Source organism: Gossypium hirsutum, chromosome A02 (assembly GCF_007990345.1).
Source record: "Gossypium hirsutum isolate 1008001.06 chromosome A02, Gossypium_hirsutum_v2.1, whole genome shotgun sequence".
NCBI lineage: Eukaryota > Viridiplantae > Streptophyta > Magnoliopsida > Malvales > Malvaceae > Gossypium > Gossypium hirsutum.
The window spans coordinates 629,449-644,920 of NC_053425.1; the positions used below are offsets into that span (position 1 = coordinate 629,449).

Sequence of the window (15,472 nt, forward strand, 5' to 3'; positions counted from 1 at the left end):
ATCTATTAAATGTATTAATTACTCTTTTTTTTTGAGTAATAAATGAAAATGATAAGTTGACATATAATTCCATGTGCAATAATACCGAAATTTTACAACTCAAAACATAACTATAATTTACGGATAATATAAAGACTAATAGCACAATTTAAACCAAATAAAAACAGGTTAAATACATCATGGCGATGTATCACTGGATAAGTCTCATAAAAGTTCCTGCATACGACCGCAGAGAATCTTTAATTCATTATTGGTCACTGTTTAAACATTTCTCCGGTATTTTCGAGAAAGAATTCAGTCTTAAAAGGGCTAAAGAAGTTCGGAAATTTCCTACGACTGCGGAGCGTTATTCAGGGGCAACTCACTCAGCAAGTTACAGCTTCAGTCCTATACTTCTAACTAAATAACTCTCCCTCTAAATCTTTTCCCCTTCAAAGCTTAGATCCAAACCGATGAACACAATTCAGTTTACTTACAGTTTTGCACTAAAAAAGTAGTTACTGATTTAACAAATAAAATGCTCTCCAATTTCTAAAATTAACCTACACTAGTCGTTCACTATATATGCATAAAAGGGGCTTTCAAGTACAATCAATGACATTCACTAATCCCACTAAAAACATCTTACTGTCATCAAATTCCTTGAAGATCAAATCTTCTATTTAACAGAACTTTGATTGTATTGAAACAATCTTTACTTGGCTTGATTCTCGCATGTAAAGTCTGCACTGACGTACCAGCGTTGAAGCTGACAATTATAATCGGCACTAACAAGCTCTCTTTGATATAAATACATGGAAGCTCAAATCTTCAACTTAGCTAGATACACAGATGCTAGCTCCTTTTCCTGATAAAATCCAAACACAGTATTTATGATAAACCAAGTTACTATCTTTATTTCCAAGGCAATCCAATTGGTGAACTCAATAAGTTTTAGCTCCTAGAAATTCTACGAGGGAAAAGTACCTTTGTGAATAGCTTTTCAAATCAAATCTGGTGCTGGTCCTCTCCGGTCATGGCTAAGGCCTTCTAGCTTACTACCCCATCAGATAAAGCACAATCATAAATCTTTACATGAAGAAAAAATTTTTACCCTTGGATTTGAATTTTAGTTGTTTTATCACTGACCTATGTGAAGCATGTCGAGATATTTCATACCAAAGAGACTTCCTCTATGACCTTAAGTAACACCACTTCTCTACAGGGAGACACTTTGCCTGCAAAAATGCAAAAGACATAGGTTAAGAAAGAGAATGGTGGTAAAGTGGCAAGATGCTGCAATGAACAAGCATACAATATGTTGTCAAGGACTGGTGATTTGGTAGTCAAGGTTAGTTCCATAACGGGGTGGCAATTGTAAGTGCTTCCGTCAGGAGCAAAACAAGAATGGCTTTCAGGAACAGAACTAAATTCTGGTCGGATATCACGAGAAACCTTATTCACAATCCTTGATGCTTCAGACAAGTAGGAAAAACACTTGGGTGATGTTGCATGACTGAAGACACCAAGGCAAAAGAAGTGGTCAAAATGCATAAACAATGATAATTACCTAGTGAGTTGATATTTGAAAATTTTTCGTAAGCAGTCTTCCTGTTTAGTTGACTTACTATAATAGTTGATGCCTTTTGGAAAAATGCAGCTTTTGCCCGGCTAATCTGTCAGAAACATTTTATGTACAGCAAAACTAAATCTGTACATGTAGTCACAGCTGACTTGGACCTTTTCTGTGACTGCAATCAAACACAGCTCAATAGCATCAAGTAGTCACACCATTCATGTACGGTGTATGACCTTTTCCAATACCCCATGTATGGTGCTGGGCCTCTCCAGTCTTGGCTGAGGCCTTTTACCTCACTAGCTCATCTGATAAAGCAAAATCATAAATCTTTACGAAGAGAAAAAAAGTTTAATCCTCAGATTAAAACTTAAGTTGGTAATCACTCATCACTGACCTGTCTGAAGCATGCCTGGATCTCTCATATTGAAGATTCTTGCAAGAGACTTCCTCTATGATCTTAAGTAACACCACTTCTCTGCAGGGAGACACTTTGCCTGCCAAAATGCAAAAGGCTAGGTTAAGAAAGAGAACGGTGGTAAAGCAGCAAGATATGATGAACAAGCATATGATATGTTTGTCAAGGACAGCTGACTTGGAGAAACATGTAACAAGGTTGGTACCATAATGGGTGGCTATCCTAAGTGCTTCCATCAGGAGCTAAACAAGAATGGGATTCAGGAACAAAGCTAAATTCCAGTTGGCTCTCATGAGAACCCTTATTCGTAATCCTTGATGCTTCAGACAAGTAGGAGATATATTTAGCAAATGTTGCATGACCAAAGACATTACAAGCAAGTTAAAATAAGTGATCAAAATGCATAAAACAATGATAATTACCTAGTGAGTTGAGTTTTGAAAAACATTCATAAGCAGTATTCTTGTTTAGTTGACCTACTATAATAGTTGATGCCTTCTGGAAAACAGAGAGAACGGAGGTAAAGCGGCAAGATAGGCTGGCTGCAATGAACAAGTACGTGATATGTTGTCAAGAACTGCTGATTTGGGTAAAAATGGAACAAGGTTGGTAGTACCATAACTTCCATTGGAAGCAAACTAAGAATGGGCTTCAAGAAGACAAGAACGATAATGAATACCTCACAGATGTGACTAGAGCTTTATACGTAGTAATCCTTAATGCTTCAGATAAGTTGCAAAACCAAAGACTTCATAAGCAAAGGTAAAATAAGTGGTCAAAACACAAAGAATGTTCAATTATATAGTTTGTTAAAATTTGAAAATAAATTTTTAAGTAGTCTTCATCAAAGCAAAATTAAAAGTTAATAAATTGCACAAGTGTCATCAATTTCATGGAGAAGAAATTGTGACCAGGACTTACTTTTCGGTGGATAAATTTAGTTTCTACGTTCTCTCTATGACTGATGAGTCTTTGAGCTGTACAAGCTAATTAGTGAATCCTGCAAAATTAAGCCAAAAAATCTGTCATATGGATTAATCAATCAAATTTGTGAACAATTAACCTCTTATTTTTAAAAAAGAATAAATAAATAAATAAGCCTACCGAGTTGAAGGGAAATATCTTGTCTAAATGGAGAAATCGACCAAATACTTAAAAGAATTGCCAAAATGACTATATACACAAAGGGACTTCTCATATCCATGAAATGTTTATCAAAGCAAAATTAAAAGGTTGTCTACTAAAATGCAAAGATAATCACAGGAAGAATGAACTGATGTAAATTGCATTGAAAAGAAATGGGGAATAAAAAAAGAACTTACTTTTCTATCTATATATTTACTTCTGAGACGATAAGTCTTCATATCCATCCAAATCTTGTAAAGGTCTGGCGAAAATGCCGCAAAAAAAATGAAATTTTGGTTTGAAACTAGACAAAAGAGTTTAGGAGGAAAAGAACAAGGAGAATAATTATAAGAATTTAGAGAAAAATGACATTCTTTTATCAAACGCAAAAAGTACAGGTGTTTTGGTTTCAGATATTGAACTTACCGCTTGCATATAATTGAGGTTCTACAAATGTGGGAAATCTTGGACCACTCAAGGCCACTTTCCTTGGAACATCTTGCCTCTAATTGAGGACACGCTGAAATTATAAATGTTGTTAATTTGGAGAGGCTTCGCATAACATGTTCAGAAGGCAGATACATGAGCTTATCACATGAAACCATTCTGCGACACTTTACAGAGGAGAGGTTTCCCAACCAATCAGGCAAGGCTTCTATGCCGTGAAACCTCTGTATCTCCAGTTCTTCAAGGGCAGTGAGGTGTTGGAGTTGGTAAGGAAGAGAACTTAGCTTTTCCCATCCAAGCAAACGCAATTCTTGAAGTCTGAGACGTTGGATGAAATCCATACCTGGGAATTCTTCTAGCTCTTCTGAGAAACCACCAATATCTAACCTTCTCAAGAAATTAAGGCTGCCAAGGAGGTCATTTGGAATGCTCCTCAAAGTTGGACACCTTTTGATTGTTAAATGATAAAGAAAACGCATGTCCCCCAGACTTTCTGGAATCGATCTTAGATCAGGCAAATCAGATAGTGTCAGATTGTGAAGGCAAGCGTTGGATTGCCGCAAATCTGGTAACAGACGAATTAAGCCTTCGCCTACACCAGTGAAGTCTAATTCGGCGAGAGAAGCGAGAGAACCGTTATGCATTCTTGGAATGGACCTCAAATTCGGGCAGTTCACTATCCTCAATTTTCTGAGACGAGTGAAGGTAAGCAGTCCATCTCCTATTTGGCTTAATTTTTTACATACAATAATTTCAAGCACTTCGAGATCTGAGTTCCTTTCTGTTATTCGAACAATTTCCAGATTGTTGCAGTTTGATATATTTAAAATATGAAGAGAGGAAAATCGTCCTAAATCTGGAATGGAATTTAAGTTACCACAATGGGATAGCTTTAACTCTTTGAGGCAAGGGGCGGTAGACAACCCGTCTCCTATCTTGCTTAATTTAGGACACCAGGAAATGAGAAGCTTCTCAATAGATAAACATCTTCCTATCGGAACAGTTTCCAGTTCGTGGCAGTATGATATATCTAAAATTTGGAGAAAGAAAAATCCTTCTAAATCTGGAATGGGACTTAAATTAGCACAATCACTTAGCTTTAATTCTTCAAGACTAGTGGAGGTAGACAACACATCTCCTATCTTGCTTAATTTTTGACATGAGGAAATGTGAAGCTTTTCAAGAGATGAACATTGTCCTCCTATTGGAACAATTTCCAGATTGTTGCAGATAGATATATCTAAAATTCGAAGAGAGGAAAATCCTTCCAAATCTGGAATGAAACTTAAATTAGGAAAATTGCTTAACTTCAATTCTTTAAGACAAGTGGAGGTAGACAACCAGTCTCCTATCTTGCTTAATTTTGGACACGAGGAAACGTGAAGCTTTTCAAGAGATGAACATCTTCCTCTAATCGGAACAGTTTCCAGTTCTTGGCAGTCTGATATATCTAAAATTCGAAGAGAGGAAAGTCCTTCCAAATTTGGAATGGAACTTAAATTAGGACAATTGCTTAACTTCAATTCTTCAATATTAGTGGAGGTAAACAACCAGTCAATTTCCAGTTCATGGCAGTCTGATATATCTAAAATTCGAAGAGAGGAAAACCCTTCAAAATCTAGAATGGAACTTAAATTAGGAAAATTGCTTAACTTCAATTCTTCAAGACAAGTGGCGGTAGACAACCAGTCTTCTATCTTGATGATATTTTGACAGGAGGAAATGTGAAGCTTTTCAAGAGATAAACATCTTCCTCTTATCGGAACAGTTTCCAGTTCGTGGCAGTCTGATATATCTAAAATTTGGAGAGAGGAAAATCCTTCCAAATCTGGAATGAAACTTAAATTAGCACAACCACTTAGCTTTAATTCTTCAAGACTAGTGGACGTAGACAACCAGTCTCCTATCTTGCTTAATTTTGGACACGAGGAAACGTGAAGCTTTTCAAGAGATGAACATCTTCCTCTTATCGGAATGGTTTCCAGTTCGCGGCAGTCTGATATATCTAAAATTCGGAGAGAGGAAAATCCTTCCAAATCTGGAATGGAACTTAAATCAGCACAATCATTTAGCTTTAATTCTTCAAGACTAGTGGAGGTAGACAACCCGTCTCCTATCTTGCTTAATTTTGGACACGAGGAAACGTGAAGCTTTTCAAGAGATGAACATCTTCCTCTTATCGGAACAGTTTCCAGTTCGTGGCAGTCTGATATATCTAAAATTCGGAGGGAGGAAAATCCTTCCAAATCTGGAATGGCACTTAAATAAGCACAATCATTTAGCTTTAATTCTTCAAGACTAGTGCAGGTAGACAACCAGTCTCCTATCTTGCTTAATTTTGGACACGAGGAAACGTGAAGCTTTTCAAGAGATGAACATCTTCCTCTTATCGGAACAGTTTCCAGTTCGTGGCAGTCTGATATATCTAAAATTCGGAGGGAGGAAAATCCTTCCAAATCTGGAATGGCACTTAAATAAGCACAATCATTTAGCTTTAATTCTTCAAGACTAGTGCAGGTAGACAACCAGTCTCCTATCTTGCTTAATTTTGGACACGAGGAAACGTGAAGCTTTTCAAGAGATGAACATCTTTCCCTTATCGGAATAGTTTCCAGTTTGTAGCAGTCTGATATATCTAAAATTCGGAGAGAGGAAAATCCTTCCAAATCTGGAATGGAACTTAAATTAGCACAAGCACTTAGCTTTAATTCTTCAAGATTAGTGGAGGTAGACAACCAGTCTCCTATCTTGCATAATTTTGGACACGAGGAAACTTGAAGCTTTTCAAGAGATGAACATCTTTCTCTTATCGGAATAGTTTCCAGTTCCTCGCAGTCTGATATATCTAAAATTCGGAGAGAGGAAAATTCTTCCAAATCTGGAATGGAACTTAATTTAGCACAACCACTTAGCTTTAATTCTTCAAGACTAGTGAATGTAGACAACCCCTCTCCAATCTTGCTTAATCTATTGCACTTAGAAATGCAAAATTCTTTAAGAGATGAACATATTCCTGCTATTGGAATAATTTCCATGATTCCGCAATCAGAAACATAGACACTTCGAAGAGCGGAAAACCCATTTAAATTTGGAATTGAGCACAAATTTGGACACTTCACTATAGTTAGTTCCTCAAGAAGCGTGGAAGCAGCTAGTCCATCCCCTATACTGCTTAATCGTGAACAATCCTCAACACAGAGCTTTTTAAGAGATAAACATTGTCCCGTCAGGGGAACACTTTTCAATAAGCGGCAGCTAGAAACAAACAACTCTTCTAAGCAAGGAAACATGATTGCTGCTGCCGTTGCTGTCCATTGTTTCAGATTTTCCAGTCGCCATAGGATGAATGTTTTTAATGCAGGAAACACCTCCTTCTGACCTTGATTACTTCCATCGCAATAAAACTCATTACCGATGCATTTCACCTTCTCCATATTCCTAAGTGCAAGAAATTTGAGACTGTTCAGTTGGCCCAATGGTGGAAGACTCTTACAATTGATGCAATTGCTAATACCAACTCCATCAAATTGTCAAGAATCAGTGAACCAATATTAGAACCATGAACAGGTCTTGACATCCAAGATGGGAGCTTTTCTCCTCCATAATTCCAAACAATTAAGCTTTGCAAACCTGAGTGGGGTTGGAGACCTTCCAGCACTTCCTCACAGGTATCATTGCTAAAATTTGTCCATTCAAATATTACCTTGCACAATTTTGTTTTAAGCCGTAGATTTGCTTTGCGAGCCTCTTCCTTGTCTCTAACACTTTGAAGATCGCATATCTTCAATTGTCCACCAAGTTCGTTGAGGCATTCTAGAGCATCAAGATGAAGTTCGTTATCCCTAACAAAAAACATTGGCAATGTTTGGAGAGAAATTAGGTGTCGAAGCTCAATTGGTTGAGAACTTCGCTGGTCAAAATGGATGTGCTTCAAGCTTAACAAATTTCTCAATCCATCTGGAAATGCGAGCTCCCTACAACCCATGAACCTTAATGTTTGTAACATGTAAAGTTTGGTTATGGATTGAGGCAGCACTTTGATAGAAGTCTTCGAGATGTCCATATACCTCAAGTGCTTCAATTCGCCGAGGGAAGCAGGCAATTCAAGAATATCAGCACCGGAAAATTTCAGGACTCGTAAGCTTGTGAAGGTTCTTGACAATTTCTTGAACACATCAATCTCTGAGAACAAAGAGTGCAATTTTGGAGCAACAGCTGTTAAAATTATTGGTAAGGATTCCCCATCATAACCAATACTGAGATGCCGAATATGAGGAACTTCATCCGTGCTGCAACTGGAATTTTCTTGGAAAATCAAAGTCTCAAACTTTGAGACAGACAAAGCCAGATCATGCACCAAGTCATGCATCTTGCACGTCAAAATATTTCCGCACCTGTCCTTCCCCTCATCTTGGAATAAGGAATTTGATAACAATTCATGGAAATATCTGTTACCAGTATCCATCATTTCTTTAGAACCACCAAGAAATCCTTCAGCCATCCAGAGTTGGATTAATTGCTCCTTTCTAAAGCAAAAATCTTTAGGAAACATGGCGCAGTATGCAAAACACTTCTTCAAACATGGAGACGACAAGTGATCCAAACTTAACCTCAGCACACTATAAACCGAATCCCATACATCACTTTTTTGAATTTTCAACCATGCAGCCCGACTCCTTTCAATTTTGCGCATTGTCCCTCCAATAACTTTTGCTGCTAAAGGCACACCATGACATTGTTTAGCAATTTCCTCGCCAATTAACACTAAGCTTTGAGATATTGGGGAGTCTCCACATGCTTTTTCTTTAATTATGGACCAGCACTCCTCATCTTTTAATTTTCCAGGCTGATGCCTTTGATTAGGAAGTGTTTCCACTTTTAATGCCACATCTTCAATGCGGGTTGTTACAATAACTTTATTCCCCCGATTCTTATTAACCTCTTCCAAACACCACATTATTTCATCCCATTGTTCAACATTCCACACATCATCAAGTACAAGAAGATATTTGATCTGTTCATTTCCCCTTTTGGCCTGCTCAATCTTCCCCTTCAGTTTTTCCGTTAAAGCATTCAAGTTTTGAGGTATCGAGGTCTGCTGATAATTCATATCATGCTCCAGCATTTCTCTTAAAATTCTTTTCACATTGAAATCATCCGAAACACATACCCAAAATCTTACATGAAAACGCCTTTCCACATCCACATCATGGTAAACTAGCCTTGCTAAAGTAGTTTTCCCGATACCCGCCATTCCAACTATAGGCACAACAGAGACAGTTCGGTCTTCTCGGGGACTGACTAACATGTCAACAACTTTTGAGACATCATTTTTCCTTCCAACAATGTTTGAGTCATCCAGAAAGGAGACTGTCTCCACATTTGATGGAATAAAAATTCTTTGATCTATGGCTAACTGTTGGAGACCATAGTCTTTGGCTATTTTGTTAAGGTCGTCCAAGGAATTTAGGATGTCCTTAACTTTATTAGCCATGTTGTGCTGAAATGTGACAGTAGATGGAGTGTCTCGTACCTTTCTCCACATCTGATCCCCAATCTCCACTTTCCTTCTGAGAAACTCATAAGCAATCTCATCCAGGACCTCATTAGCCCCATAAGCAACATCTCTGAGCCTCTTCAACCAAAGCTTCACTGAGTTCATTTGCTTTTGGTTTCCCTCTGCATCTCGCAAGAAAGCTCCAATCATTTCTAGTGAGTTACCAAGCCTCTGCATCTCATCCTTGAAGCCTCATCCAAGGCTTATCATCTCAACCGCAACTGACGCCGCTTTTGACGCCACTTCTCCCACAACAGCACTAACGAAAGCTTCAGCCATCTTTGCTTCAAAAATAAAAAGCTTGAAATGTTAGGGAAAGCTCTTAACTCTATATCAAAGAAGCGAAGAACATTTATAAACGAAAAGCAACAGATAATTGAAATGGGTGAAAGATCATACCGAGTCAAGGAAACGAAATGCAGGAGAGATTTGAAGATGAATTGCTTTTGGTAAATGCAGATTGCATGGTCAATGAGCATTAAACTATCAGCTGCCCCCACTGACGAGAATTACAAGAGACCATTAAACTATTATTTAAGCAATTTTGGATAGGGTAAATTACACTCAGAATCATTATACTATTATTAAGTGTCAGTTTTGTCCATTGAATTTTAATAAGTTCTAAATAGACTATGAAACTATTTGAAAGTTTTCATTTAAGTCATTTAACTATTTAAAAGTTTTTAATTAAGTCATTAAGTTATCTTCTTTTTATTAAAAGTTCAGTCAGCAAATTTCAAGTGGTGGTCCGATGATCGACACAATGGATCAATAACTATCGACGAGTATTAGAAGAAAGTTGTTTGAATTTTGGTTTGCATATTTATGACATTCAATGTTATTTCATGAAAAAAATGAATTGTAGAAAAGGGGAATGAGATTTTTTTTATTGGTATAGCCGGTGTGAACAGAGAACTCCACAGAATAATGATTTTAACAATTTAATGACTTAAATAATATTTTAGTGATCATTTTATAACTTTTTGAAGTTGAGTGACTAGAACGTAATTTACTAATAATTTAGTGACCTTTGTGTAGTTTACCCTAAAATATTATAAACTTAATTCCAATATTATTTAATAAATTTTTATTGTAATAAAAATTAATATATATAATAATTATTTAAATATTTGTGGTTAAATTGTGATATTAGTCCCTATACTTTGTGAAAGTTGTGAAACTTAGTTCATGGACTTTAATTTGATCAATTTTAATCCCTTTACTTTTCAAATTGGTTGGTTTAGTCCCTATATTTTTCGCACAATGAAATAGTAGTTAAATTCGATTGGTTAAATTCAATTACTAATTTTGCACTATGCATACAGTTGTAAACTTAGTCCGCTTTCTCCATTTGAACCATTTTAAGTCCTGATACTTTTTAAAATTTGAAATTTCAACATTAATAGAAATTACAGTGATTAATTCATTAATTAGGTTTTTAGTGAGTAATATCTAAAAATAACAAGTAACCTAAATTACACATATGATAATAATTTTGACTAATTAGATTTTGGAAATAACAAAACTTAATAAATTTAATAGTTATCATTTTACTAAGCACTTAAATTTTAAAATTCAAAAAGTACATGCACTAAAAATGACGAAATTAAAGTTTATAGATTAAATCCATAACTTTTATAAAGTACAGGGACTAATAATAGAATTTAACTAATAATAATATATCTAAATCATATTCGTATAAGATTTTATCCAAATAAATATATATTATACCAATCGACAAAAAATATTTATCGTCCTCCCCTCCCCTCCCCTCCCCTATTTTCTCTTCTTTCTATTCTGAAAACCCTAAATTTGATTTGAAGATTGAATTTCTACTTTTTATTTATAAGATTTTTAGTAATCTTCGGCTCTACCTCCGCCTCTGCATCGCTCTGCTATATTTTGATTTGAGATCCCGATAGAAAATCTTTTTGATCTTCAAAGATGGGAGAAAGAAAAGTACTGAACAAATATTACCCGCCGGACTTCGATCCGTCAAAGCTTCCGAGGGTTCGGCGACCGAAGAATCAACAGATGAAGGTCCGTATGATGCTTCCGATGAGCATACGTTGTAATACCTGTGGAAACTATATTTATAAAGGCACCAAGTTCAATTCACGCAAAGAAGATGTTATCGGCGAGGTTTGTTTTGAGCTTTCTTTTTACACTTTAGCTTCGGTTTATTTGTTTAGTAATATTAGGTTTTTTTTTTCATTCTAATTTTAAATTTAAGAAAAAATACGTAGAAGCAGCAATAATTAGAAGCTATTTTATGCTTTTGTGAGATTATGTTTGGTTATTATAATGTAATAGTAATTAAAATCATGCTAATTGGTTGAAAGATGAGCAAACAATTATAATGCAATACTAATTGTAAACTCATTGTTATATATGAAAGTAAAATCTTGCATTTTATTGTAAAAAGGAACTTTCATATGCCTTGTACTATACTTGCACTTAGTCCAAATAACGTAGTTAAATGCTGTAGTTAGTGCATTTAGTTACTTTTTTTCTTATTTGCAGACATATTTGGGAATCCAAATATTTAGGTTTTATTTCAAATGCACCAAGTGCTCTGCGGAGATGACGATAAAGACTGATCCACAAAATTCAGATTATGTTGTTGAATCGGGTGCAACAAGAAATTTTGAACCTTGGCGTGCTGAAGATGAGGTGAGAGCTTTGTGTATCAAGCTAAATGTAGCTATAGTTCTTTTAACATTGCTGGATATGTATAATAATATTCTTTCATCTTTCCTTTTGTTAGGAAGCGGAGAAAGAGAGACAGAAAAGGGAATCTGAAGAAATGGGGGATGCGATGAAATCTTTGGAGAACAGAACGTTGGATTCAAAAAGAGAGATGGATATCCTTGCTGCGCTTGATGAAATGAAGTCTATGAAGGTAGCTAAACACTTAAACTGACTTTTGTTTAATATGCAGGAGATAACTGCAACATTACTGTCATAAAAAGAAAATAATAAAGTTTTTACCTTGGTTTTGATTGTTGTGGATGTCAAATGAACCAGATTTTTGAGTCTTTTATTTTTAGAATCTGAAGCTAGGAAGAGCACATGTTGAGTTTCGATTGATAAGACCAGAATAATGTGTGTTAATGGGTCTACCGTTAGACATTTGTCTATCAAAATGGGAATAGGTACAATTTTCTTTTCTCTGATGCTAATGGTAGTCTATCTTACTATCTTATATTGCAGTCCAGACATGCTACGGTGAGCGTAGATTCAATGCTGGAGGCCTTGCAACGCACTGCTGCAGAAAAGGTAAGATACTTCTACTTATTTCTTAATAGCTTAAGCGGCTTCTTTGAATAGAAATCTCATTGTGTTTCGTTTGTATTCTATTTGAAAATTTCCAATTTCCTCTAAATCAAAGGTGCATCTTTGGTTGCAATTGCGAATCCTGAATGGAATTTATGGTTTCGCTGAGAACACTTTTATGCTGCATTTCTTTAATTATACATAATCCTAGAAAATAGGGGAAAAAGTTGAATTTGCTTTCTATGGATAAATCTTTCTCCTGAAATATGCCAGCTTAATTTTATCATATCAAGTTTTATTAAGATAGTCTTCTTGAATTATGCTTAATGAACGGAATTTCTCTTAAATCTAAACTCTGATATTAGAATCTTTATGAATGCTTGCATTATTTACCTTAATACTTGATGTGAGAGGGGGATGAGTACGAATACAGACAAATGTGGATTGAAGTGATAAGTAGTAATCATGTTGCTTAACATGCTTATATTTCTTCTCTCTTGTTATTCTGACTACAAAGTTATAATGCTAACAGGAAAAGAAAATAGAAGAAGAAGATGAAGCCCTCATTAAATCGATTTTCCAGGTTAGAATCGGTGTATTGCTTTTAGTAACACCAGTTGTGATTGCTCCTTGTTCTAGGTGGGCATGTTTCTAACATTGGTGTCATCTTTAATGCAGAAGCCGAAGGAATTTGTTCGAAGGATTTCGGATGATGTTTTCAACGATGATGAGGATCTGACCCGTTTATTGAGTGGCAATGGTGAAACCTCAAATGATGGCTTAAAGGTATATGGTGTGAATTTAGTTAATAAACACATCCTATGCTCATGGTAAAAACTTTTAAATGCATACAAGTTTTAAGTAAATTATCCTTAGAATAATAGTTTTCATGTAATATTGAAGATGGAACAATATTTTCTAAGGTGGGTAAAGGGTTAACAATATTGCATAGACTAAGAGGGTCAAGTGTCAGATATGTTTAATGTTTTACTATACGTGAAGGGTCAAGATCCAAAATACAATGTTTACTTTGAGTTGTTGAAATCAGCAACTATAGGAGCAATTGAGAGTCGGTTTAATATAGAGGAAACCATATGGAGGAAACCAAGCTGTCCGAATGAATTATTATCTCATGAAAAGATGGATGTGCTTGAACTTTCAGTTTTAGTTTCAAAATGGAATAGGCTTGTTCGAGAATATACCAGTTTGACCTGCCTCAATGCAAAGTTTCACATGATAACGATTTATGTTTGTAGAACTGGGATTTGCTGTGTTTTTCTTTTTTTTTTACCTCAATTGTTGAAAATAAAATTGCCATTATTGAATCCGTGAACTCATGCTTTGGTGTGTATGGTTTGCAGAGGAGAAAGGTGTCGGAAGAATCTTCAAGTAACCCTACAGATGCTTTGACAAAAGCTAGTTTGCCTGATTATTCCAGCAGTAAAGGTATTTGCAGTATTCATCACCAATTCATTTTTTTTCATACATTCCATAACACCGGAATTGTAAAGAAAACTAAACATTTTATCAATGATTTTAGAATCGGACTGGGGGTCGAACTGGTCAGGTCATTTGTTTGTGGGTCTGACCAGTCTGATTAAAAATCATTAAATCAAAAATTAAAAAAATACAGTTCAACTGGTTTTTTAGCTGGTTCAACTGGTCCGCACTAGTTCGAAACCTTTCTCTGGACCGGTACTCTGGTCGATTCAAATATCACTGCATTTATTTGAAACGACACCCTGCTAAAATACGTTAGCACCAAGGCTTCACTGCCTCATTAGTGCTTTCTGTCAATCTTGCTGTCCACGCCTGCTATCACGCACCATAGTATGTATCTGTAAGGGTTCAAAGATCCTTGAAATAAAATTTTGGAAATGATTGACTGGCTGATGTTTTTGACTTGTTTGAATTGATATATATTGATTTTGTATTGCGAATATGATTCATTAACAGAAGGTTCAAGTGGCTCGGGGAGTTGTCAAGTTAAAGCTCCATTCAAGTCGTCGGTGATAATCTCGGTTGTGAAGAAGAAACCTGAGAAGAAAGAAGAAGAAAAAGTTGGTAATGACACAAGCAACGGTCTCCTATCCTTGTGCCAAAGCTATGGTGAAAGTGATGATGATTAGTGCTACTTTATTTTAGTCAATATTCTTGTAATTTAAAAACCTGATTTCCCAAGTCCGAGTACTTTTTATATTTTTCTACCATTTACCAAACATGGAAACGGGACAATGATTTGAGCATTTGAAGAAGATATAAAAACAAAATGAAATTTAGAAAGATGATACAACTTCAAATAAATTACAATTTAAAAAGTTGCTAATGAGACAAGAACTGGTCTCCTGTCTTAGTACCAAAACTATGGTGAAGGTGATGATGATTGGTGCTACTTTATATTTTTGTGACAATGAATTGAGCATTTGAATAAGATATAAAAACAAAATGGAATTTATAAAGATATACAACTTCAAAAAAGAAAAAATAATTTATTTTTATAATTTATAGAAATGATAATCTAGAAAGCTTGTAATGGAAAAGAATCATAAAAAAAATTAATGGTATAGTGAAAATTTTAGCTCTCATTGTTTAATATCAGTTGTTATTTTGATTTTTATTCTTTTTAAGAGCTAAATTTTGGTTATTAATTATCTAAAAAAAGTTAAATTGTTATTTTTATTAAAAATGTTGACTAAAATATTATCTTTTAACGATGTTGGTGTGACAAATTGTTTAATAGTATATGTATATTTCATTTTGATACGACATTATTTTATATACCATATAGACAATTAATTTAAAAATTATAAAACATTTTAAAATAAAAAATTATATAGAGTTTATAAAAATTCAAAAAGGAAAGCTTAAAGTACGCGTGGATTGTTGTGTAAGTTGTCATGTTTAAAATTTGTGATGCTTTATTCTGTATTTCCATTAAAAAAATAATTTGACTCTTTTTGGAATATTGATGATTAAATTCGTCTCTTTTTAAAATATTGAAAGCTAAATTTAGCTTAAATGTCATTTTATGTTATAAATTTTCAGTTTATTTTTATAATTTTGAAATTTCAATCCTAATCTAAATAATAACAGT

The 15,472-nt window shown here is 35.0% G+C and overlaps 3 protein-coding genes across 4 annotated transcripts; 1 reads left to right on the forward strand and 2 right to left on the reverse strand.

Annotated features, from left to right (window-relative positions):
* Positions 1-162: 162 nt before the first annotated feature.
* Positions 163-6,979, reverse strand: LOC107927419 (protein SUPPRESSOR OF npr1-1, CONSTITUTIVE 1-like). 2 transcript variants are annotated; one of them, XM_041087774.1, is made up of 7 exons: positions 3,296-6,979; positions 2,396-2,973; positions 1,953-2,052; positions 1,608-1,863; positions 1,129-1,217; positions 967-1,037; positions 163-847 (listed from the first exon to the last, which is right to left on the reverse strand). In XM_041087774.1, exon 1 carries the CDS (start codon positions 6,977-6,979, stop codon positions 3,521-3,523), a length of 3,459 nt encoding a protein of 1,152 aa, XP_040943708.1. In that variant the 3' UTR covers positions 163-847; positions 967-1,037; positions 1,129-1,217; positions 1,608-1,863; positions 1,953-2,052; positions 2,396-2,973; positions 3,296-3,520. The 2 variants fall into 2 exon arrangements, with proteins under 2 accessions (XP_040943708.1, XP_040943706.1); XM_041087772.1 differs by having other exon boundaries at positions 1,129-1,495.
* Positions 6,980-7,008: 29 nt separating this feature from the next.
* LOC121203369 (putative disease resistance protein RGA3) lies at positions 7,009-9,279 on the reverse strand. Its single transcript, XM_041091471.1, has one exon. It carries the CDS (start codon positions 9,277-9,279, stop codon positions 7,009-7,011), a length of 2,271 nt encoding a protein of 756 aa, XP_040947405.1.
* Positions 9,280-10,815: 1,536 nt separating this feature from the next.
* Positions 10,816-14,663, forward strand: LOC107927515 (splicing factor YJU2). Its single transcript, XM_016858602.2, has 8 exons — positions 10,816-11,244; positions 11,626-11,775; positions 11,870-12,004; positions 12,316-12,381; positions 12,911-12,961; positions 13,057-13,164; positions 13,740-13,824; positions 14,335-14,663. The coding sequence occupies exons 1-8, from the start codon at positions 11,047-11,049 to the stop codon at positions 14,505-14,507; spliced, it is 966 nt and encodes a 321-aa protein (XP_016714091.2). The 5' UTR covers positions 10,816-11,046; the 3' UTR covers positions 14,508-14,663.
* Positions 14,664-15,472: the final 809 nt, after the last annotated feature.

Excerpts from the sequence above, each read along its gene's own strand:
- LOC107927419 (XM_041087774.1), bottom strand. The coding sequence starts at position 6,979 with ATGGAGAAGGTGAAATGCATCGGTAATGAGTTTTATTGCGATGGAAGT.
- LOC121203369 (XM_041091471.1), bottom strand. The coding sequence starts at position 9,279 with ATGCAGAGGCTTGGTAACTCACTAGAAATGATTGGAGCTTTCTTGCGA.
- LOC107927515 (XM_016858602.2), top strand. The coding sequence starts at position 11,047 with ATGGGAGAAAGAAAAGTACTGAACAAATATTACCCGCCGGACTTCGAT. Across the intron at positions 11,776-11,869 it reads CTTGGCGTGCTGAAGATGAG|GAAGCGGAGAAAGAGAGACA; the intron begins GTGAGAGCTTTG and ends TCCTTTTGTTAG. Across the intron at positions 12,382-12,910 it reads AACGCACTGCTGCAGAAAAG|GAAAAGAAAATAGAAGAAGA; the intron begins GTAAGATACTTC and ends TAATGCTAACAG.